Genomic DNA, 24930 nt, shown 5'->3' with positions numbered 1-24930 from the left:
AGCTTTCATTTGCTCACCTCACAATGTTATTTTCGTGTAAAGCTTGACATTTTCCATTTTCAGCGAAAACTTGGTCTTCGGCAAAGGACGCATGACGTCTCCCCCTCACAAGGCTGGGAAAATAACATACAAATAAGTCCGTTTTCAGTCTGAACTCCACAAACACCTCACGAGCAGTACGAGTGACTTCAATATTCCTCTTTTTAGGAGCCGTGTACGATTTTAACTCCCGTAACGATGCACAAAGAGCCTCAAAGCTGGGTTACTGTGTGACACTGTTACGTTACATTACATAAATAAAGACCATGTGACGCAGCAACGAGCGATCCCATTGGACGAGAGGGAGACTTTCCGCCCTGTTGTGAAACCAAAGGATGCCTAGTTTCGTAACACAATTCCTGCGACAAAGATACAGCACATAAGGGTTTTATTCGGTGTAATTAAAAGCCCACGGAGTGAGTGGGCTGATATTATCATGTCCTCGGTTTCTGTGCCAATGATGATTCTGCACATGAGCGTATCGCATGCTGGGAATCCCGTCAGATAATAATGATGATGATGGTGACAGCAGACACAGGATGAGCACATGAACCTTTACATATTCCTTAAATAAGTTATATGTGCATTTTAATGTGCTTACAAACCGAACAAAATATTATTATTTTCTGCAGAAGCACTAACTGTTCCAGAAAGAGAACACATCTGTGTCCAGAGACAAGACAAGCCTGAACAACAACATATCTGTGTAACCTACATTTGTTATACAAGGGCAGTTATGAGGTGGACCAGTTAGGCAACTTATGTATCATGGACATTTTTATATGTAAAAAAAATAACACATTTGATTTGTGCTTTTCCAAAAATGCATGTAGTGGAAAAAATGGATTCACCTCCTACCCTTTCTTTTACACAATGTATTTCTTTACACAAGTGAAAGGACATGTATTGTAATTTGGAGGTGAATGTGAGGAAGAAAAGCCTAAAAACCCACCAGGATCTTAATAAGTAGCATTCATCATAGAGCAATTTACATAACTGCAAGATTAGGTTTTAAAGTTATAAAGACACATGTATATAATAGGCAGCCCATACGGAAAGTATTATTTGGTCAGGTGATGCCCTTTTAGGGTTATTTTTGAAGTGCTGCAAAGGTGAATCTCCAAAAGTTTCCACATATATTATTCTCACCACTTGGGATTATGAAGTTCAGGAATATACTGTATTATTAAAGAAAAGGGAAGACTATGGCCAAGCTGGGACCTACTGTATGTTTGATCCATATAAGGTTAATTATTCGTCTTGCTCGACTGAAATTTATAATCAATGTGTGTTGCGAGTTTTGAACAATGACTTTCCTGTTGTGTTGTTTTGTCCTGTTACTGATATATTTTTAAGAATAGTCCTGAGGGTGTGCTGATTTCTACTGAATTAAAATGACTATGCAACAATTGTGTGTTTCAGGAAGGCAACCTTTGTTACAGTGCATTTTATTTGCAAGGTCATAAAGAGAATGACGGTCAACAATCAATCAACTTGTTAAGAGCATCTCTCTGTTGGGCTTAGAAGGGATTATTATGTGCACTGTGAGCATTGCTACCTCTTTAGCAGACCAGATGTTACAGTGAGTTAGCGTTCTAACTTTAATGGAGTGATGGGAGTGAATGATAGTGATGAGAAAAGAAGGCTGGCTTTCATGTCCACTGCTAGATACAGCTTTTTGTCTATACCATTTGCAAACTAAGAGCCCTTTTTAACATTTCTTAATCAAAGCATGAACTTGCAGAGGCTTAACAGGAACTGTGGTATAACCTGAAAACATTTCTGGAAGTAAGGTTACTGTGTGACTATAGCCTATATACTGAACCTTTCCTTGACCACTCTCATTAGATTACAGACAAAATTCCAAAGGATTAAAGTAATACTTCTGTGTGATAGCATTGCACCACTACATCAATTACTTGTTTTAATGGGTTTTATTTCAAAAACAGAGAGGTGGCACCCCAGTTGACCTGCATAATAATTAAATTCTTTGAAATCAGGATTTCAGGCCCACACACAACACATGTATTCATACTTACAGCTTACAAAAAAAGAACAAACACAGTTTAAATGTACAAAAAGAAACACAACAACAGAACATGAGACTCAAGCAATTTCATCTATTATACGACACATAGCAGCATCCTTGTCCCATATTTTGTCTCTCTTTTTAGTAGGGGTACTCTTGTCCTGTTGACCTGCTGCCATACAGCTGGCACCTGCCACCTCCACATCCATTGGTTCACTTTTCAGCCTGGGGGCTTGACCAGAAGAACAACCAATACCAGCAGCAGATAAACTCCTTGTCGTGTCATTAGTGCCATCTGAGCACTCTATCTGTGGTAAGTCATCAGGTAAAGAGGCGAGGCACCCTTGAATCATCTCCACCACCCTCTCCAGATGTTTCTGGAACCTCTCTGCCGTCTCTAGCCTCTGTCTCTTCTGCACCTCCATCATCACCCTCAGGGTCTCCCTGGCTTGATGTGGCCTGTACTCGTTTATCAAGTGGTGCAAGTGCACAAACAGAAGCTTTAAGTCCTCCAGCTTCTCTTCACGCTTTATACTCCCGGGGCTCTTGATGAGGATGTCCAGCAGGTCCAGAAAGTTCACGAGAATGGACATGTTGAGCTTCTTTAGCTCCCGTTTGTGGTCAAACTGCACAGGATGGAGCCTCTCAATACCTTGACTCTCCAGAGGCCGAATAATTATGTCATCACACTGAAACTGGTTGCCAAACATCATGTAGCTGTCTCTGATTGGAGGAGGTGGCTTCGGAGCCAAACCCTTGCGGATGTTTTCATCTGTGTAATCTTTGATGAACTGCATAGGTGGAGGGGGCAGGGCACTAACCTGCTGAGGTTCACCCATGATGTAGACCTGAAAGAGAGAAATACAATGCTATCGATCTTTGAGGCAAAAATAATTATTCCTTGAAACAAGTAATTAGCAACACATGTTGGCCAGCTGTGTGTGTAAAGAAACACAGTTGTGAGGTGAGCAGTTTTTACAATTTTTACAGTCACCAGATTGTGCTACGTCTGTGGATTTGAACAATAGACGCACACATTTCATCTATTCAAAAAATGAAGCAATGTGTCTCATAAAAAATACTGAATGACCTCAAGATGTTACATGTACACCAGTACAAATACATGATGCAACACATACATTTAGTGATAGTACATGGCCATGTATTAATAACCATGTTACTTTACTTAATTTCAGTGGAGCACACCTGACACACACTCTCTGTATGACTGTATAACTGTATGGAATTGAATCATGTCGTTTGATGCTTGGCTTCTAAAACCATTAACATATATGTGATATTACTGTATAATAATTATAATTTAATTAATTCAATGTAAATGTGATAAGATAAACTTTTAATGATCCCCAAAATCAAATTAATTCAGCTGCACATAGGTAAGCAACAAAATATAATGGCATGAATAAGAACATTAACATAATGAACAATTTATGTATTTAAAATTGAGACGATATAGAATGGTAACATTATGAGCACGGTTATGAGTACAGTATAGTTATTTTTTTAATTAAGTATGGCCAAAGTCTTTCGAGATTAATGTTAGAAAAAAAGAAGGTATGCGAGGCAAAAGCTACCCTGCTTATAGCCGGTTCTTAAATGCTAACATAATATGTGAACGACGATCGGTAGGTTAGTAACAATCAGCCACAAATAACTGAGGAGAGACTCTCAATGAGCACCCAAAATAGTTATGACATTACTGAATATGTCCGGTCCCCAGTGCACTAGCAGTTGTTGAACGACGACTGTCGAGTTCGTTAAATAGTATTGTGGCGGCGGCTATGGTGGCTAACATGCTAACCATTGCTAACTAGTTACCGCCTCACACTTGAAGCTCCGTTAATTTGAATACAAAACAACAACACGGGTGAATGAAAATGTCCATACACACCTTTCAAACGACTGTCCGATTGTTAAGAATCGAAAATAGAAGAGAAATGTGACCGAAGTAAATATTGGGACCGTTAGCTCATAGCAAGCCAAGCTCCTGCCATTCACTACTGACGAACATCCGCCCCTGTTCCATTGGCTGAGTTTTCCTCGTGACTAACAACGTAACCGAATATTGGTTGGAATTTTCAAATAGGAAATGGATAGGTGGTCTTGATTCTATTGAATATGTTCGTTCTTTTTAGTAAAATAGCTTGAATTCTAAACCAGAAGGAACACAAAGACGTTCGTTTCAAGGTATGCTACGACTACAAGCGCCGTCCATTTATGTGATGTCACCCGTTTTGTCAAAAATGTCGATAATGGTTTATTTTTAGAGTAAGAACCTCAAATTTCTTTTCAGAGTCCCTGGCAAAATAAAGGGCATACTAGGCTTTAAAAACAGCCGCATGGGAACTGCATACACACACAACAACAACAACAACTGCGGTCAATAAAACAGCCGAAACTACATTTGGAGTGCCCCCGTATTTTAGTCCTTACGGTAGAAGCACCCAAACAGTAAAGCGAGCCCACATGCCCGGAATGAGCGACATCCGGTTTTCAAAACAAAACGTTACGAGTACGACAACCCGAAAGAACACTAACATAGATAGAGATAAGATTAGTCCCTTATTAGTCCCGCAGTGGGGAAATTTCCAATTACGAATTAGCGAACACACACAGCGAGGTGAAGTACACGCTTACCCAGAGCAGTGTGCTGCCTGCATTCAGCGTCGCTCGGGGAGCAGTGAGGGGGTTAGGTGCCTTGCTCGAACCGGCTACCGTACAGTCTCAAGCTCGAAGCCTTAACCACTAGGCCACAGCTGCCCCAACATATCAGGGGAATTCGTTTTTTTTATTTGGGGCAAATGGAATGTATGAAATGGCAAAACTATAAAAAGAAATGGCAATGGCGAATTTACAGTATATCACTTCAGAGCATCTCTGAATACCTCCACATCAGTGACTACGCATATTATGAAATTAAAAGTCCTCCATCTTTTTCCAACTTACATATCTGAGTCCAGGACATTAGTGACATGTCGGGTTTTAAATGTAAACGTCCTAATACCGGAACATTTTTCTGTATTAATTCAGTAGACCCATTTTTGGCATATGAGTAATGGGGCTGAACTCAGATATCAGTTGTTGCCAGAAATTACAGAGCCGTTTGTTTATAATCAGTTGGCTTATAAATATAAATAAAAACTCTGGGGCTTTTGATTTGAAAATTCTCTGAATCAAGTACAACTGATTAATTTTCAGTATGCATTCAGGTATTTGTTTATTTTTTTTCCCACGTGTGAATTCCATGTGAATATATGAATATTTGTATTTCCTCATAAAGACTTTGCATAAGCTTTATTAACGATTTATTGTGAAAACCGGATGTCACCGACTCTGCATGTGCGCTCACTTTGGGCAGGGTCAGTGCTTCTACCGTAAGTACTAGAATACGAGCGCAGTCGTCGAGCGGTTTTGTCTGGTTTGACCACAGAAGAGCGAACGTCGGCTGAGTTGACCGCAGCACAAAAACAGTAACCTTTAACATCTTGTTCTCAACATTTTATGACTTTAAAAGAAGAAAACTCTCAATAAAAGAAGTGGGAAATCCTGAAATGAAAAATCGCTAAGTACCGCATAACACCCCAGTATTATATATTAATGTATATATGTAATTAGATACAACATTATTAAAAGTAAAAACTTTCCACATTAGTTAGTTTGTTGTCATTATAGTAAATAATGCACAATGCAAGCCTTTACAATTGAACAGAGATTAATAATAAATAAATACATAAAATGTAAATAAAGATGTAATACAGTCAAAGTCACAGTGTTGGATTAATAACCATTTTTATTGACACCAGGGTTAAAGACAATGAACTTTTCTCATCCAAAACTTTAAGACATAATATACTTTTTGCTTTGAACTCCAAAACTTCTTGTTTATTTTGCTACTATTTCCATTTTTATCCTTATATTTTCTGGAGCCAAACACTATTGTTCCTTACAGCTAATCATAGAGTTCAATCCATTCATCAATCACTTATGATTCCTGTACGAGTGAGCGTGAGAACTTATAAAAGGAAAAATGAAACCTCTGAAATGTAAATGCAGCACCAGGAATATTTACAGTCACAAAGGAAACAAACACAAATTATTAATTAAATCATAAAAGCATATGAAAAAAATCCACATTATGTCATATTCCTCAGTTTCAATACAAATATGTCAATTGTATCCATTTTTAAAGTGTTTTAGGTGTTTTTGATTGTGGCATTTAGTTCAGTGCTGGTCCCTGGTTAAATAAATGGTTCAGCATTCACATTATTACTGATTGTTAAACTAATAGTTGACTCATCATCACCAGAATACGGAAACTACTTGTCCACTGTGAACAAAATGCTGATATTCTTCGTGATTTCTGGAGCCTAAGACATATTGTTCCTAATCATAGTGTCCAATCTGTCTATCAATCACTTTTTAATTTGCCTTTGATTCCTGTAAGAGAGAGTGAGTGTGGGAAATTATAAAAGGAAAACTGAAACCTCTAAGATGTAAATGCAGCACCAGAAATATTTACAGTCACAAAAGAACACAAATTATTAATTAAATCACAGAGGCATATGAACAATCCACATTAGGTCATATTCCTCAGTTTCAATACAAATAAATACATTGAATTTACATTTTATTAAAGTTTTAAAAGGGTTTTTTGGTCGTGGTATTTAGTTCAGTGCTAGTCCCTGGTTAAATGAATGGTTCAGTATTCACATTATTACTAATAGTTAAACTAATAGTTTACTCATCGTCACCAGAATACAGTAAATACCGTCCCACTGTGGAAAAAATTGCTGTGAGAAAAAAAAACCCAATAACTTCATCCTCCTCCTACAGGTTTGTGTGTGTGAGTGTGTGTTTGCAGCCCATTTTTTGCCGTAAGGATGTGGTTTACTCAGTGCAACAACTCTATGCCGGAAGCCACACAGCCTCTGTCACATCAAGCAATCCATTTTTTTGTGTGTCTCTCTCTCTCTCTCTCTCTCTCTCTCTCTCTCTCTCTCTCTCTCTCTCTCTCTCTCTCTCACTCTCACTCTCTCTCTCTGTCTCACTCACAGTGTGAGTTGCTCAGTCTCTCTTACTATCCGTCAGTGTTAACTCACGTTGTGTTGTTTCTGTCTGTTACCATGTTCCCCAGGGTCATCTTGAAGGGGACCATGATCAAAAAATCTCAACAAAAGAAAAGAACATCACCTTGTAACTATAAGGAGAGATTTTTTGTGTTGGACACACAAGACCTGAAGTACTCTGAACGCCGTCCAGGGGTACGTATATGCACAGAGTCCATTTTTCCCAGGATATTTTGAGGGAATTCAACCTATTTGGAGCTAAATGTAATTAGAATGACTGTGTACTCTCAGGATAATGAATTAAAAGAGTGTGTTATTTCAGAAAAAGCCCATGATGAAAGGTTGCATCGAGCTTTCTAGAATCAAGTGTGCGGAGATTGTGTGCAGCGATGTCCCCATACCATGTAGCTATAAGTATCCTTTTCAGGTGAGGTTCACAACAAGGTTAACTATAGTGTAATATCCAGCAAATGTGATTATAGCAGCATAAAAAGAATGAAAATGTTTGTCTTCACAGGTTTTTCATGACAGCCACTACCTCTACATTTTCGCCCCGGACAACGATTGTCGCCAGAGATGGGTGAGAGCTCTCAAAGAGGGTGAGAATCACTATTTTGTTCAAGCAGATCAGTGATTAATAATATCACGAATATTCACAAGCTGATTTCACACTGTTTCTGTAATTGTCTCCGACACAGAGACCAAGCACAACAATTTGGTTCCAAAATACCATCCAAACTTCTGGATGGATGGAAAATGGAGATGCTGCCAACAAACAGAGAAACTGGCAGCAGGTTGTCATGTGTATGATCCAGAGGGTTTTGGTTTGTATCATTTTTAAATGTATTCTTGCTTCATTCATTAATATTTTGTCAATTTCATATCGCTTAACATTCTTGCATCCGAATGTATGATTTAAACAATCTAGTGTTACATTAACTTAAATCAAGTACAGACTTAAAAATATTATTTATGATGTTTATGATTTCTCCACAGCTTCCAAAAAGCCTCTTCCAGAAATCCCGGATGCAGAGGTACGGCATTTTTCTTTTTTTTTCAACAGAAAAAATTAATATTACTGGGTATTCAAACATGGTAGAGAAAATAAGCTTTTTGTAATTAATTCTGTTGCCTCTTAGTATTTGATTGTTTTTAGTGGCATTTCTCTTTTTCTGTGACATTTGGAATAAACCCTTTGACAATTTAAAAAACATGTTAACCATGTTTTAAACCAATGCTCATGTGGTGTGCTAAACAGAGGATTACGCAACTTTGCAGTTAGTTTTGTTGGCTTGTATTCTTCCTATCTGATTGTGCCGAGGCCTCGTCTCGTGCTGACATTTGATACCTGTTGCAAGTTTAATATACTAACTGTGGTTGGTGTAATGTCACCCACTTGGCAACAAAAGTCCCATATTGAGTGCTTTTTCACAGCAGCCGATCACCAAAAATTGAAACATCCCGCAGCTTTAATGATGTTTTCATCCCGTTCTTTCTCTTCGTGTTTGGTCTGGGGCAGATGGGAGTGAATGATTTCAGCAAAGGGACGGTCATCGCGCTGCAAGACTACATGCCACAGGGAGACGATGACCTGCCTCTCCGGAAAGACCAGGAGTATATCCTGATTAAAAACTCCCATCCTGACTGGTGGGCCGTACAGGATCGCCTCGGGTGAGGCACTCTTCGCTCTTGATTACACTGAAAAATAAAAAAAGCACTTATTTTTTACTTTAATGTCTTTTATTTTCTCAATCCCTCTTCAGCAACATGGGCTTTGTGCCCAGTACCTTTGTAGTTGAGAAATCTGTGAACAACTTTGACAGATTTGAGTGAGTTCTATTTCATCTCTGTTGTTTGCACAAACTGACTCATTTCATCGTCTATACATTACTTATCATTGTGTCTGATTTGTCATTTCACAGGTGGTACAACAAATACATAACCCGTGGAGAAGCAGAGGACTTGTTAATGAAAGAGGTAAAAACAACGTCAGAGTTTATCTTCACTTTTTAAACAATGCGTTTGGTACATCCAGCTGGAAGAAAATTCATAATAATTGTGATGATGATTTATTTAGCAGGATGTTGCTTCTGTATGTATAGTGCACTTTTGTTGCAACTGTGTAGCTAACAAGCCGGTTGCAATATTTGCAAGAAAGAAAAATTAAAAAAAGCAAATGCACCTGCAAAAGAAGAACGTCACATGACACAGGACTTGAACCATGTTTCACAACCACACGGCGATGGATTTCCTGCTGTGTTACACGTTTTAAAGCAGGAGGTAAAACAGCCACACGCTGTGCTGCTGTTTGCTACAGAGTCAATGATACGGAAAGGTTGTTTAAAAAATGAAAATTGTGAGGATTTTCTGCGGTTTCAACACTTTTTTAATTCTTATGTTTTATAGGGAAAAGAAGGAGCTTTCATGGTGCGTGACTCGAGGCAGGCAGGAGTCTACACAGTGTCTGTCTTCACCAAAGCGCCTGGGTAATTTTCATTTCTCCTTTTACACTTTTATGTAATTAATGAGTACAAATAATACATCATTGGAAGAGAATGTGGTGATTTGTGTATGTGCATTTACCTGATGATAACTGAGGCCACAACTAGGACAACTAGATGTGTTACAATTATCATTTAATCTTTTGATTATTTTCATATTTAAAGTGAAAAAATATTTATCCATTCTCAAATGTTTTTATATTGTCTATAAACTAAATATAATCAGTTTACTATGGAGATAATTGTGTTCCTTTATTATTCAATCAAACAGAATAGATTTGAAACTCTTCTCCCATCCACCAGCGTAGGCCCCGCCCATTAAGTGGAAAACTTTGTAACTCGCAACCAAATGTTTTTAACTTGAAAGCAAAGAGGACTGATTTATAAGCAAAATGCTTGTTTGTTTTTACTTACACACATTATTTTTTATTGAATTTGAAGAAATAAATTCTCTCATATTTTTTTTTTTTCAATTGCAACCTGTTCTGTTTTGATCTCAAAACATTTTTTTTGATTGTCCCTTACTCTTTTTTTTTTACTCTCAAATCTCTTTTTTGGTTTCAAATCTATTCTGTTTGAATGAATAATAAAGGAACAAAATTCTCTCCATAGTTTACTGCCACAGAGGAGCAAGTCAACCAGAAAATAGCCACATTCATTTTATAAATCAAGAAATCAGTTGGCAATTAATCTAGTAATCTAATCCTAACATATGAGAGTTCACTGAATCTATTTTTGTTGACATTAGATGTCAACAGACCAACTAATAAGAGCTTGACAGTCCTGATATATTATTTCAATAAACTGTAAAGGAATGTCACTTTTCTGTAGTTTACATTTCATCCTCTGTGTAAACGTTTTTGCTTTTCTTTTGATTTGACCCTCAGGTCTAATGGGGAAAAGAATCCAAGGGTGAAACATTATCAGATCAGACAGACGGAAACAGGAGACAGTGCCTTTTACTTGGCAGAGAAGTACCTGTTCAGCACCATTCCTGAGCTCATCCTCTACCATCAGCACAATGCAGCAGGTTAGGTCAGGGCTTTGCACTTGTATGTTCATATATATATAAAAAAAACGGTGGCAAAAGGCCAACGTTTGCTGCAATACATAAATAAATAAACCTGTATTTAAAATGTCGCTCTGTTTCCTGGTCAGGTTTGATCACTCGTCTGAGACACCCTGTCTCTCAAGATGGCGGCTGCTGTCAGGACACCGGTCCCTCAGCAGGTTAGAGGCTGTACTCATTTAACATAACATGCACTTAACCTCCAGTGTTTTTGTTTGTTTTTAGAGGTTTACTCACAGTGTGTCTGCTGATAGAGAGAGTATATGAACATGCATTGCTATACTACATAAATCTAGATGTACTTTAAATAAAAATAGTCTATTTATTTATATATTGCTCTCTCAATGCCTTATAATGTATAACCTATTATGTTTAAGCTTGGGGTAACACCTATACAAATTTCATTTAGCAAAAATGGGCTATAAGAATTATCACATATTCTACTTCTAATGAACCAATTAATGCATTATTTTGGATTACAGACATTAAAATATAGACTTAGTAGACCTATGCACTTTGAAATGTATGTTTAATTTGAATATCAGCTTTTTGAAGTTAAATGTTTAATAAAAAATAAATAAAAAATAACCCAGCATTTTAGAACAATTAAGAAAACCTCACTATTAATAGGTTTATAAAGACCGAGTAATAGTTCGTCTGGAGATAAATGTACTTTTCTTGTTTTGATGATAAGGGTTTTGTTTTATAAATCACGCAACAGGTAACAAAAGTTCTTCAGTCTACACCTTTACGGTCTATTCATTTATGGGCAGAATGCTGCTATTTAATGTACAATGATGTGTCTGCATTTATTTTTGTATACCTGTGACCAAACCACGTGTGCCCTTACGTTCTGCCTCTGTGCTTATTTCAAGATTATGGGTGTTCACTTCATTTCAGATCAATGGGAGGTTGAGCCTGAGGAGCTGATCTTGGGTCAGGAGTTGGGCAGTGGCCAGTTTGGACTGGTGCTGGAAGGGAGATGGAGGGGGAGGAAGGTTGCAGTGAAGATGATCAGAGAGGAGTGCATGTCAGACGAGGAATTCAAAGAAGAGGCCAGAGTCATGATGTAAGTGTGATTCCTGATGATGTCTAACATCCTAGTCGTGTGAACTGACAACTGTGTGTGTGTGTGTGTGTGTTTTATCAGGAGATTGTCACACTGCAAGCTGGTCCAGCTGTACGGTGTGTGCACACAGCGTTCTCCCATGTGTCTTCTGTTTGAGTTCATGGAGAACGGCTGTCTGTCAGACTACCTGAGGAACAGGAAGGGCCGTTTGTCCCAGGAACTGATGTTGGGGATGTGTCTGGACATCAGTGAGGGCATGGCGTACCTGGAGTCTTCCAATTTCATCCACAGAGATCTGGTAAACCAAAAGACAAGATCATTTTAATATCAACTGTTGAACTTCGCTGTCAGAGTAATCAATCCGCCCTCTGTTCTTTTTTTCTGGAGGCGGCGAGGAACTGCCTCGTTACAAAGAACAATGAAGTGAAGGTGTCTGATTTTGGCATGACCAGGTACAGTCGACATATTCTTCAATGTGGAACCTTTTAACCACAGTATCTTGTATATATTTTTACTCCATGTACTGCTCATGTGTCCACTCTGCGGACTGTAGATTTGTGCTTGATGACCAGTACACAAGCTCGCAGTGCTCTAAGTTTCCTGTCAAGTGGTCGGCGCCGGAGGTCATCAAATACTGCAAGTTCAGCAGCAAGTCAGACATCTGGTCATTCGGTATGTTGATCTGTCTCTCACTCGTTGGATTTTTCCATGTTTGTTGTCATTTGTCGTTGTGAAGTGAGCTGGAGGCTGAAATAGACCACTGTGGTTTTACATGAGCATCATGGGACACACTTAAAGTCATGAACACAAAGCAAAAGGCTATATTGTTGATGTAGTTGCTGAGACACATTTATTTCATGAACATGTATGTAGAAGTTTTGACTTGTCCATTCAGGCTGCTGTAGAAACATCACGGCATAAGATGGCAGCTTCTGTAAAACGAGACCCTTGCTTTAAGTACATGCAGGCTTATTTTATATGGCCACAAAGAACAAATACATTTTAAAGTGATTCTACACTTATACAAACATGGGGCCGGTCATGGTGAAGTGGAAAGGGAACTTGGCTTGTGACCAAATTGTTGCTGGTTTGAGTCCCTGCCAGGTTGGGGTACCCCTGAGCAACGCACCCAATACCCATTCCTCATTGTTAATTGGAAACTAAATTTACCCCAATGTGTTATGTAACAGGGTATCCGCGGGGTCTTAAAAAGTTTTAAATCCAATAATTTGAATTTAAGGCCTTAAAATGTCGAAAATTCTCTTAAAATCTCATAAAAGGTCTTAAATACAAATTTGAAAGGTCTTAAAATTCTATTAAGTGACTTTTATTTAAAACATGCATAAATTTCAGTCTCGCTTTTATCGAGCACCACTAGCTAGTGTGCTGTGCGCACGCCGCAGTGTTTTACGGCTTAGCTTAGCAGCGGAGAAAACTTAGCGAAAGCCCACAGCTAAGCCAAATTGCTTGCAAAAGATGGGTAAGTGCAAGTTCAACGATTTGTGGCTCCGATTTTCCTTCATGTCTTTTGTACTTTTTTGGCAGTATGGATGTGAAATGGGTCTTAAATTATATTCATTATGGTCTTAAAAAAGTCTTAAATTTGACTTGTTGACCTGCAGAGACCCTGTGTTAGAAAGGGCTTCCGGTGTAAAAAATAATCATGTGTGTGGAAAAAAAATGCAATCAAAAACCTATTTGTTGGGGGTGATATCTACTCATAAAGCAGATATCAACAACTTTTAAAGGGACAATGTGTAGTATTTATGGGTTTATATTACCCAAAATCCACCTTTTTATACATATTATGTGCTCCTGCATTGTCTAGTCGCTGTATAATAGTTTTTGTTTCATTTTCGTAGTGTTTCAAAAAGTCATGTAAAATAACATGGTCGCGGGTCGCGGTTGCATAGCCACTGTTAGCAGCGAGACGCCATGTTTCTACCGGAGCCTGTAAGGACAAACGCGAGAGAACAAATCAAGCGTCTCTTTACTTGTAGCGGAAGTCCCGCCTCCACTCTCTCCGCTTTGTCTGCTACGGCCGCGGTAGCTCGCCCTCTCCCTCGCCTCACGAACCTCATCTGCTGACACGGAGAAAGACAACGAGGACGACATTTGACCAGCTGCGGATACCGTAGCGCTCAGGGAAGGGAGGGGGTGAGCAGAGCAGCAGTTCTTTGTTGTAAATTTCAGCCTCTCCTCTAGATGGCACTATAAACTACTTACTTCACCTTTAAGCTTAAAAAATATAATAAGAAAACAAATAAAAAAGACTAAAACGGTGATAGAAAAATTACTCATATATCATATCTATTTGTCATATATCGTCTTATATTGGTTCTTGCAAAAGTTAGTGGAACATGAATTAACCACGAACATGCAAATGATTAAACAGAGGCACAGGAATTCATTTTTCTTAATCCACACCATTTAAAGTGTTACATAAATGGGGAGTCAATTTCTAAATATTGTATTTACATTTGTGTTCACCTTCTGCTCAGGTGTGCTCATGTGGGAGGTTTACAACGAGGGACGTCTTCCCTATGAGAATCGCTCTAACACGGAGGTGGTGGAGTCGCTGAACGCAGGCCTGAGGCTCCTGAAGCCTCGATTGGCCCCTAGTTCCGTTTACCTGCTAATGGAGTGGTGCTGGAAGGAGGTGTGTGTGCGTGTGTGTGTGTGTGTGTGTGTGTGTGTGTGTGTGTGTGTGTGTGTATTGCACAGAAGCCAAGTGTTCTGTAATAATGTTATAACTCTTCCCGTTCTCAGAAACCAGACGATCGTCCGTCCTTTGCTCAGCTCCTACATGAGCTGGCCTCCCTCTCAAACCTGTGAACCAGGACAAAGTCTGAGGAGGATCATTTGACCCCCCCAAAAAAGAAAAGAAGCTCTATCTATTTATTTAATTTATGGATTTTGTAGATTATCTATAGCTTGTCAAATTAGTTTCAAATTATTATTGTCATTTTGACACGCAAGACAACTTCTGTTCCCTGGACATTGCACTTTATTGTTTTCTGTCACAGTCCCTGAGAATTTTTGACACAGTGTCAGCTTAATGCTACTTTATGTAAAAATAGTCTGGAAAAAGGCTCTGTATATTAAACATGTTTATGTTGTTAATTGAAGAAAGTATTATGAATAAATGTTTTCATTCATGTTCTTAGCAACAAAGGTTCTACAGTGTTTTCAGACTTTGCCATAATCTGTGCTATTCAATAATGTGACCTTGAGTAACCTTCTCTTATTTTGAAATGTGGCTGTAAAAACCCTCTTTTTTTTGTCCTTGCAAAGAACAGCAGCTGTCACCAGTTTTAACTGCAGTTCAGTGAATTCCAAGTTGTCATGACAAAAAAATAATCACCTCACCATTGACGGGTCACTAACTGCCACACTTCAAGTCTCTTCCAAGTGACTAAATATCATACACAGTTCCATGTATTTAATCCTAAAGCTAAAGAATTTCGTAATACATATAATGAATTTGATTTTGGGATGTAGCTGGACATTTGGTGGAGCATCTGGACCTACCCTGTGCCCACATCTATTGCTGGACCGACTTCTGCCAAAATTAGAGCAAAGGAACTATACAGGGAAAATGTAATTCTGATAATAACGACTGGGACTACTGCTGCACAGGAGGATAATGTGTTTTTTGCTGTCAGGCAATCGGTGAGGCCATCTGCTCTGCAGGTGTAGTTGCACACACTTACCTGCAGGTGATACTGGGGTCCAGAAAGCATTTTTTTCCCCATCCAAACAGCACTTCCCACAGTGTGTACAGTGGCCCACTGGTGGGCTTTAGATGTATTGCAAGTCCTCTCATTCACTAAATTTAATTGTACTTGTGGAGATTAAGGGGCCTCTAACCTGTGGGTTAATCTGCATTTACTCGCCCCACTCATTTCCTCTTGGAATCATTTGGCTATACAGTGTTGGGTTGGAAATTAATCCATGAATTGTTTCAGATTATATATATATAGCTATTTATTGTATGCTGAAGCCTTTTGTTAAAAAAATAAATAAAAAATACAGTATATATTAATTCATTATAATCCTGATCATTATAATGAATTCATCTGGACACTATTCATTTAAGAACCACTGCTTTAAATAAAGTCAAAGCAAATGTTCTATATGAGTATAGTATCTTTAGAGTGATTCTATATGAATCTGTGTCATTTATCGAAAAAGAAACCCGTTTGATCAAATGAAAGCTGTAAAGAGACTCTCTTTAGATAGTTTGATGCGGTGAGACGGAGAAGTATGAATATTGTGTTGTGCACTGACTGAGCAGTACTTCCTCTATCTCATTTTGAATACTACAGAAAGGTTAAATTATTATAAAAGCTGACATGAGTGGAACATGTTGGGAGGGGGACCCGGCTCTCCCTCCCTCCCTCCCTCCCCTCCTCCTCTGTGTCACTGCCCCTTTAAGAAAATGCACTTGCAGCCATTTTCTGCTCTTTGTGTGGGGTGGATTAGCACTGGGCTGGTTCCTGAGCGAAACTAGAGCATCAGTCGGGCACAGAGGACGAGGATATTCGAAAAGAGCGAAAAAAACACGACAGTGTTCACCAGAGAACACCGCACCCGCGTCGCAGACCGCGACACCGGCCGCTCGTCTCCGTGTGTCACCGCACGGACATGAAATTTACAGGTACGTGGTGAAATGTAGAGAAGGATGGAGCCGCAGCGCTGAGCGATGTGAGCTGGGTAGTGATGATGGCTGGAGACGAGAGAGCTGCTGTTTTTCTACTCCCTCTCGTTTTTCCCTCTTTACAACCGTGTTTCTCTGTCGTTTTCCCCGCTACGTTTTACAAACACTGAACACACTACAACACGAGTGACAAAACGTCCTTCGGGACCCGGCGGGTGGAAAGCGAGCCGCTCTCCGCTGATTATAGTGACACATGAATGGGATTCCCGTTAGCTCGCAGCGGCGGCGTCGCTCACACAGAGATGGATGGATGGGTGGGGTGAGGAGAAGAGAGGAGAGGAGGGGGCTTCTCTGTAGCAAGTGCAACGATGAATGATGGAGAGATAAAGTGTTTCTTAGCAACGTATAGAAGAGAGGATGATGATGATGATGATGATGATGGTGATGGTGGCAGCAGCAGCGAGGATGATGGTTGAATACGATGCTTCATTTGACACCACTGCTCTACTCTCCATCATCATTTCTGTTACACACACACACACACACACACACACACACATACATTCTTGGACATCTATCTTATTGAGCACTCATCCATAATGGATTTCCTAGCCATTTACCTTAATCTAACACTAATTCTGCCCCTCACTCTTAAATCAGGTACAAAAACTAAGAAAGGCCCCTTAAAGTTGTGAGGACCTACCAAAATATCCCCATAGTCCTAAAATGTCCTCGCTTTCTATGGTTTATATAAATGCATTCAAGTACATGCACTCATGTGACACTCATAGATAATGCTAACTCTGCTTATGCTGCCTAACCCTAACCCTAACCTAAACCCAATTCTAACCTAACCCTGAAACCAAGGCCCTGTCCCAATAACTCCCTTAACCCTACATTTTGTGCGTTCACGTGTAGGGTGGAGCAAGGGGAAATGTGATTTTTCCCTTATAATCAACCTTCAAAACGTAGTGAGCTCTGGTGCAGGCTTAAAAAGAAGTAGAAGATGAAATTACCCATGATGCTTTGCGGATTCAGCGATCCGACTGATATTTTTCAACAAAGATGGCGGCCACATCTACCGAGTAACATTTTCCTTGTAATATATTTTCGCAAATAAGCATGTTACAATGTCGAATTGTGTTGGAATATGTTGGTTTGATATACATCCAAAGGACCGTTGAGCTTTGAACACTAATGTCATAAAATAAGTGACGATTTATGAAAGCAGCAAGCGGCTACCGGCCGAGTGCCCCGAGTGAGCACGCCCGCCACGCAGAGCTGCATGACGGGCAAACGCTCTCGAAGCACCCGGCAAACAGCCACCAGCGTGTCAGACGCTCCACCGGCAGAATTGTCAACATGTGACATAGGTTAGCACGTTCGTTACGTTCACTACGCTAATTTGCATGTAGTAGTGTCCCAATACCACTTCCCTCAACGAGGGGAATTTATAACCAGGGCATTCAAAACCAAGGGGAAATATTAAGGGGGAGGTATTGGGACGGAGCCTAAGTCTTAACCCTCAAAAAGGCCTCTTAAGCTTTGACAGAACCTGAGAACCAGCCAAAATGTTGTCACTTGCTCAAAATGTCCTCACTTTGTTGGTCCTCACACACACACACACACACAAGAACACACACTCACATACACACACTGTTCAAACAGCTATTCTTGTTAGGGCATTGCCTTGACTTCTATTCATTTGAAAAGCTCAAGCAAAGCCTTCCCTCTAACCATAACCATAACAAGCCCAAGTTTCAAATCTTCCATCTAATAAATAACTCAGAAACAAGGATCTGCCTCATTTGGACCAGGCTGTGGTTCTTAAGAGAACGACCCGCTCTGTGGAAAGTGTTAAAATAAGAAATATATTCTATAGAGGTAAAACAAATAAATCCTAAACACAGTTTACATCTTCACCTTAAACTTAACCAGTTCCTCGGAAAGGAGGTTCTGCGTCTTTAGGACCAGTTTCTGTCATGTAAATGAGTTTCGAGCAAGTCTTAAGGCCACATTATACTTCTCCGACTGCGTATGCGTTATCCGTCTGCGTCACCACGGAGCCGACTCGAGCCTTCATACTTCTGCGTCGTGGTGACGGATACGCGCTGCAATTTCCCGCCCGATCAATAGGGGTCGCTGGGCAAGGTTGTTGTGCTTTTGGCTACAGTGAGCAATGGCGTCGAGAGAGAAAGAGAGAGAAAGACTGTTGTTGTTGAAACAGTGGCCGTTTCTCACTTTTCTGTGTCACGGAACGCAGTTTTAAGATAATTTGAGGCGAGAAATTGGCCATTTAGAGTCTAAACATGTACTGTGTGTGTTAAGATATGACGTATTTATAGTTTGGCAGCGGCGTTGTCGGCGGGGATGAGCTCCGCCTCTGTGGACGCTCGGTGCACACTGTGAACCGACACAGAGCAGCGTTAGCTCGGCCTGTCCTGAGGACCAATCGCAGCTCTTGCCGTCTCCGTTGTCCCTTGACGGAGTGACGGACACTTAAAAAATATTTTGTGCAGTCGGAGACGACGCAGAGGCTCTTCGACAGGCTCCGCGTCGACGCAGAGTCTCTGCGTAACCTACGCAGCCTCTAAACACCCTCTAAAAAAATCCTAGCTAAAAGCCTGTTTGGCAGCAACATTGTCGGCGGTGATCAGCTCCGCCTCTGTGAATGCTCGGTGCGCACAGTGGCCGGCACAGAGCAGCGTCATTGCCTGTCCTGAGGACCAATCACAACCCTTGCCATCTCCGGTATCCCTTGACGGAGTGACGGACACTTAAAAAATATTTCATGCACCCGGAGATGACAGAGAGGCTCTCCGACGGCCTCTCCGGCGACGTAAAGGTCTCTCCATAACCGACATAGAGCACTTTACGGAGGAGTATAAATTGGGCTTGTAATGGTAAATTCAATTTCTCTGTCTCAGAGCTGGAACTGCCCATCTGCCGATACCTGCCCAGTACAGAATACCAGGGGCCTCATGTACAAAGGTTGCGTATGCACAAAAACATGGTGTACGTACTTTTCCACGTTCACGTTCAGATGTATGAAATGTGAAATGACCGTGGAAACGTGCGGTGCCCACGCCAACTTAATGGCTGGCGTACGCACATTTCTACAGCTATTGTTCCTTTGGCGACACTTAGTGGTGATGCTGGGAAACTTTTAATAATGTGAAAACAAGTAGTCATCAGAGTGATGTGCACATCAGAGACACACTTATGAACAATCAACACCTTGCAAATGGTGCAATCCGACGTGAGCGAGTATTTGGGGAACACAAGGATTTACTTGCAAACGATGACAACTGGCTCATAAGCCGATTTCGTTCAGGAGTGTGCCAGTCAACCCTGAGCCGAGCCATGTCAGCTGTGTGGGACAGAATCATCCAAATGTCATCCAGGTACATCAAATTCCCATACAATGCTGTTAAACAGGCCAACATTAAAGCGAAATTTTCAGAGAGAGCCGGTTTCCCTCATGTGATTGGAGCTATTGACTGCACACCGATTGCTATAAAAGCGCTATCACAGGTTGAATTTGTTTACGTTAATGGGAAACATTTTCATTCCATCAATGTTCAAATGATGCGCAAATGCAGCTAACAAACATCGTGGCAAGGTGGTCTGGTTCAACGCATGACTCATTCATTATGACTAACAGCATGGTTGGGAGCAGACTGGAGGCTGGGACAGTGCGCAATGGGTGGCTTCTGGGTGAGTAAATAGTTTATTCTTTTAATTGTCCCATATATAAACCAGCGCCATGCACATTTGGGAATGTGTGCATTTAGATATCATGTTTTTGGTTTTCTTTATTTTCTGCTGGTGAAATTATAGCTACAGAGCTTTCTAACAAGTCCCTGATTGTCTCCCTGTGTTCAGTATTCTTGTCAGTAAAAGCGGCCGTAAAGTTGGAGATGTCAGCCGCGGCGCACCTCTGCATGTGCCCTCAATTCCATGTTGATTTGGGATGTACAAAAGGAACACGCTTGGATCCATGCGTACGCACACTTTGATACATCTGAATTTATTTGTGCGTACAACAGTTTCTGGGTTTTGGTGTATGCCAAGTTTCAGTAGGAAATCCATGCAAGTCTTTGTACATGAGGCCCCTGGTCCTTTGTGTATAGTGCATTGTATATTGTGTATTGTGTCTAGCCTGCACCTTCCTGCAGCACCCGCAGGGAGCCAGCTCCCCGATACCTACAGTAGACAAAGAGGTGTAAAAGCACCGTCTAAAAAGGTAGAGTCTTGGAATGCGAAAGGGGAACTGCTCAGGCATAAATGTTGAGTGTTCACTTTGCTTGGGGTCTTTCTCCAGCAAGGATCACTCCTGTGAAGATTGACCTTTTCCTTGAAAAAATAAAACCTTGATGGCCCGGCAGAAGTTCTCTATTTCATTCTTCACCAGCAGCAGAGAAATACAGGCTTTATCCTGACTGGAGTCGGACTAGAGTCGGTCTTTGACCTGGAAGCTCTCCCGGATCATACAGTGCAGTTGTCTTTCTTCGGACACGGCAACCATGCTCAAACTAATTTCTTTCACGAGTAACGTATGCACAGCATGTACGAAACATAAAGAAGCACAGTACGATCCATCTCGGCGTTTGATGTTTGTTTTTCTGTAACGTAAAGGTCGACATGAAACTGATTCAATACGCATTAGCTTATAGAGAGATATAGCGCCACCTACGGAGGCAGAGTAAGTCCTAAAGTGGTAAGGCACCTACACAATACTGTGTCTATACAAACACAGTATAGACACAAACACACAGTTTATTCAGCAGGACACAACATGTAGTAATAATAAGGCCTGCTGTTGATGCACAAATGACAGGTTCACTCCCACATCACATTAGCATCTGATGATCACTACTGTGTTATCTCAAATATAAAGCCACTGTTGCAGCAGAGTTGTAAATCTGAACACCGGGCAGCGGCTCAACAACAAGCACTGATGCAATGACAAGGATCTAGAGACTGCTACTACTTATCCACACATGAAATAGCAATGTTCCTATAATCTACTACTTCCTCCTCAAATAGTCAATTTTATTCATCTAACTCACCAGTTTGCATCAGAGCATGATGTCTGTTATTAGACCATCGGACCCTTGAATTGATGTTCTTTTACATTTGAGTCCTCCGCCCATACTGAATTCAACACACAATTCAGGTGCCATTACCTCGTTTATGAAGCCCTGAAGGTTTGAAACAAACAGTTCGGCCAGTGCTGAGAATGCTGTGTTGTATTGTAATCTCGGTCTCAGCGAGATCTCTGAAAAAACCTGTTCTGGTTATGTAAACAACATTTCTCCTGAACATAGCGGATCCTCCTGCTCCGTGCACATCCGGTTGTGTACATTGAACCGCAGAAGAAGAAGAACGTTCGTTTTGAAGGTGTTTCACGAGCAACAGTGTCTTCTGACTCTGGGTCTGACTGACGGGTCAAAGGCGTAAAAGGGACTGCGGTGGGGAGTCTTGACAAAGCTATTTTTAAACATTGTTAAAACAGAGTTTTGATAATGAGTAGCAGTGCATCCACCGTTCCAGAGGAGGGAGTTGTGCTTCTGAGAGCTGACGTCCTAATTACGTCGCTTCCAGGTATTGGCCAATCACAAGACAGTTGGGAAATCTCTCGCTGGCTGGCCACAGTCTGTCTTCTGTGGGTGAGATTTCAGTCTGGAACAGCGGGACTGATGAGAGCTTCAGTGAGGAGAGATTTACGGCTCATGTACAGCAACTAGGAGGTTTTTGACCATAATAACAAGTTAATGTATGTAAGTAAGTATACGTCCATAATTCAGACGTGCGATAGGACCATTCTTTGGGAACTTTAAAAGTTAGAAACTTGAGAGTTAAAAATGAAAGTGTTCAAAAATATTCAAATGCTGATATAAAAACAAATTCAGATTAAAGATTTAGATAAGCAACAGACTCTGGCTTGAGTGTAACTCAAACAACATCATTTGTGTTGGCAGATGTAGCTGACTGCTTTCGACAATTGCAGGCATCAGCATCACATGACCAATGGAGTATTGTGAGATTGGCTGAATTATGCATATGTCTGTATATCAGTAGTAAAGCAAGGGAATGATTCACAGTAATGACTGCAGTGTAATTTTCTTCAGTGATTGATATATCACATTGCTCATGCATTTCACATACTGCGGTATACAAAAAAGTCATTACTATGACTAATTAACAGTTTCTTGGTAGACTTAATTCATTTCTCTTAGTGGCAAAAAAACATGACATTCATCGGAGTAGTTATTGATATTGACTGATGTGACCATTTTTAAAATGTCAGTGGTTATATATGGTAATAAATTATTCATAAAAATTGAAAGTGTTTAAAATTTAAGTACTTGGTCATTTCTCTGTTAATACCATTTAATAATTAAATTATTTTTGGATTGTAGGGTTTTGATCCATTAGACATGGACACAGGAAGGTATTGTGCTTGTGACATCTTATTGGCCAAATGTGTGGAAAAATATGATGTTTCAATTAGATTTAGTGGTTTCAGCTTCTGAAGGATCCCCATAGTTGTAGCTCTGTAGTTATCATTATGGTCACACTCCTGACACAAATGAATCATGTGCTGTCATTAGCTGGCAAAATTGTTGCTGGGTTTTGTAAATTTATAAACAAATGCCCAAATAGGTGAATAACTAAACATCTACAGAAAGGGGAAGTAGAGGATAACGGTGCTGATAAACAGTCACAAATATAATTTCCAATGATTTTATTTTTGTTTACTCTCTTCTGCATTGTCAAGCACAGTCATGTGAGCTATGCATATACCATTGTGTGACTGAAAGGTGGTCATGACATCATGGGAATCATGAGACCACAGCAGTTTTGTGCTGCTGCTGCTGGTCTGTGAAAATGACAGTCAGCTTGTCAAAGAGCTTGGCCTGCCTGCATCCAGCACATGATGACACAGTACACAGAGCACAAACACTGCTGGAACGCACTGTTGTCAGTGTATTTGTTTGTCAGTGAATGTCTTGCAAATAACCATGAGTTTGACTACAGTGCTGGAGATCCCCGTGTCTTCCACGCTGATCGGCTCTCATCTCATTGTGTGCATGAATACAAAAGCTGGCCCTGGGGCAGAGGATACCACTGAGTGGTGTGACCCATGGAGTTGACATACTTTCTCTCACTCTGTTCCTGCCTTTCAGGCCTGATCTATTGTTGTTTCTAGGGATGTGAATCTTTGGGTAGCTCACGATTTGATTCTGATTCTTAGGGTCACGATTCGATTCAAAATCGATTTGATTCGTACGATTCCCGATTCAAATGATTTTCGATTCAAAAATGGATACAATGCATAGTGTGTTAAGGCAAATTACGGCATCAAAACAATATAGTTTGTACAAGATAATGTGATAATGTGATCACACAAAGGCAAACTTAAAGGGACAATATGTAGTATTTATGGGTTTATATTACCCAAAATCCACTTTTGTATACATATTATGTGCTCCTGCATTGTCTAGTCGCTGTATAATATTCTTTGTTTCATTTTCGTAGTGTTTCAAAAAGTCATGTAAAATAACATGGTCGCGGGCCACGGTCGCATAGCCACTGTTAGCAGCGAGACGCCATGTTTCTGCCGGAGCCTGTAAGGACAAACGCGAGAGAACAAATCAAGCGTCTCTTTACTGGTAGCGGAAGTCCCGCCTCCTCTCTCTCCGCTTCGTCTGCTACGGCCGCGGTAGCTCGCCCTCTCCCTCACCTCACGAACCTCATCTGCTGACACGGAGAAAGACAACGAGGACGACATTTGACCAGCTGCGGATACCGTAGCGCTCAGGGAAGGGAGGGGGTGAGCAGAGCAGCAGGTCTTTGTTGTAAATTTCAGCCTCTCCTCTAGATGTCACTATAAACTACTTACTTCCCCTTTAAGACAAGAGTAAACATTTATTCATTCAAAACAAATAAAAACTTACTTACTGTACAAAAAAAAAACTGCATAAATAAAAGCTTAGGCTAGCTGCCTTTTTCTTCCCGAAGTTACAAAAATAAACTGTACACAAATAACACAAACTTTTTCTATTTTCTTAATAATAATACATTTCTTTTTTGATGATTTTTTAAGTTTATGAATCGATTCAGAATCGTGGTTGATTAGAATCGCGATTCATATGTGAATTGATTTTTTTTCCCCACCCCTAGTTTTTTCCATCATGGTACAGTTAAGTTTGGCACAGTATGGTATGATTTGGAAGGGCAAAGGCTAAAACGATCACAGTGTGGGATTTGTGCAGATCAATGAGAAACAAAGATGTTTTCTTCAGTCTGGACAGTATTTCATCTAAAATGCTAATTCGACACATTTTGGATTTAAGAAATATTGCACCTCCTGAAATTGCAGTAGGCCATATTGCAATTTTGATAACATTTCAATTAATTGTTCAGCCCCTACATACTATTGCGATTTCAACCAACGGCAACATTTAAT

General features: G+C 40.3%; 3 protein-coding genes across 3 annotated transcripts in view; 2 read left to right on the top strand and 1 right to left on the bottom strand.

Moving 5' to 3' along the window:
• Window positions 1-2051: 2051 nt before the first annotated feature.
• med7 (mediator complex subunit 7) lies at window positions 2052-4086 on the bottom strand. Its single transcript, XM_083891598.1, has 2 exons — window positions 3981-4086; window positions 2052-2916 (listed from the first exon to the last, which is right to left on the bottom strand). The coding sequence occupies exon 2, from the start codon at window positions 2905-2907 to the stop codon at window positions 2146-2148; it is 762 nt and encodes a 253-aa protein (XP_083747724.1). The 5' UTR covers window positions 2908-2916; window positions 3981-4086; the 3' UTR covers window positions 2052-2145.
• A 3126-nt stretch (window positions 4087-7212) lies between these two features.
• itk (IL2 inducible T cell kinase) lies at window positions 7213-14629 on the top strand (the record flags this gene model as incomplete). Its single annotated transcript, XM_083891751.1, has 17 exons — window positions 7213-7350; window positions 7478-7582; window positions 7673-7754; window positions 7854-7979; window positions 8152-8189; window positions 8675-8826; window positions 8919-8984; window positions 9078-9132; window positions 9562-9641; window positions 10544-10686; window positions 10815-10886; window positions 11626-11794; window positions 11876-12092; window positions 12182-12246; window positions 12348-12466; window positions 14296-14453; window positions 14564-14629. The coding sequence occupies 17 exons, from the start codon at window positions 7213-7215 to the stop codon at window positions 14627-14629; spliced, it is 1851 nt and encodes a 616-aa protein (XP_083747877.1).
• A 1687-nt stretch (window positions 14630-16316) lies between these two features.
• Window positions 16317-24930, top strand: part of cyfip2 (cytoplasmic FMR1 interacting protein 2) — a gene marked incomplete at its 3' end in the record, with an annotated part of 43629 nt that continues 35015 nt past the window's right edge. Inside the window, exon 1 of the mRNA XM_083891718.1 lies at window positions 16317-16454. The remainder of the gene's footprint in view (window positions 16455-24930) is intronic.

This window comes from Microchirus variegatus (genome assembly GCF_963457635.1).
Source record: "Microchirus variegatus genome assembly, chromosome: 6".
Taxonomy (NCBI): Eukaryota; Metazoa; Chordata; class Actinopteri; order Pleuronectiformes; family Soleidae; genus Microchirus; species Microchirus variegatus.
This window is presented reverse-complemented; position numbering and strand designations above follow the sequence as displayed.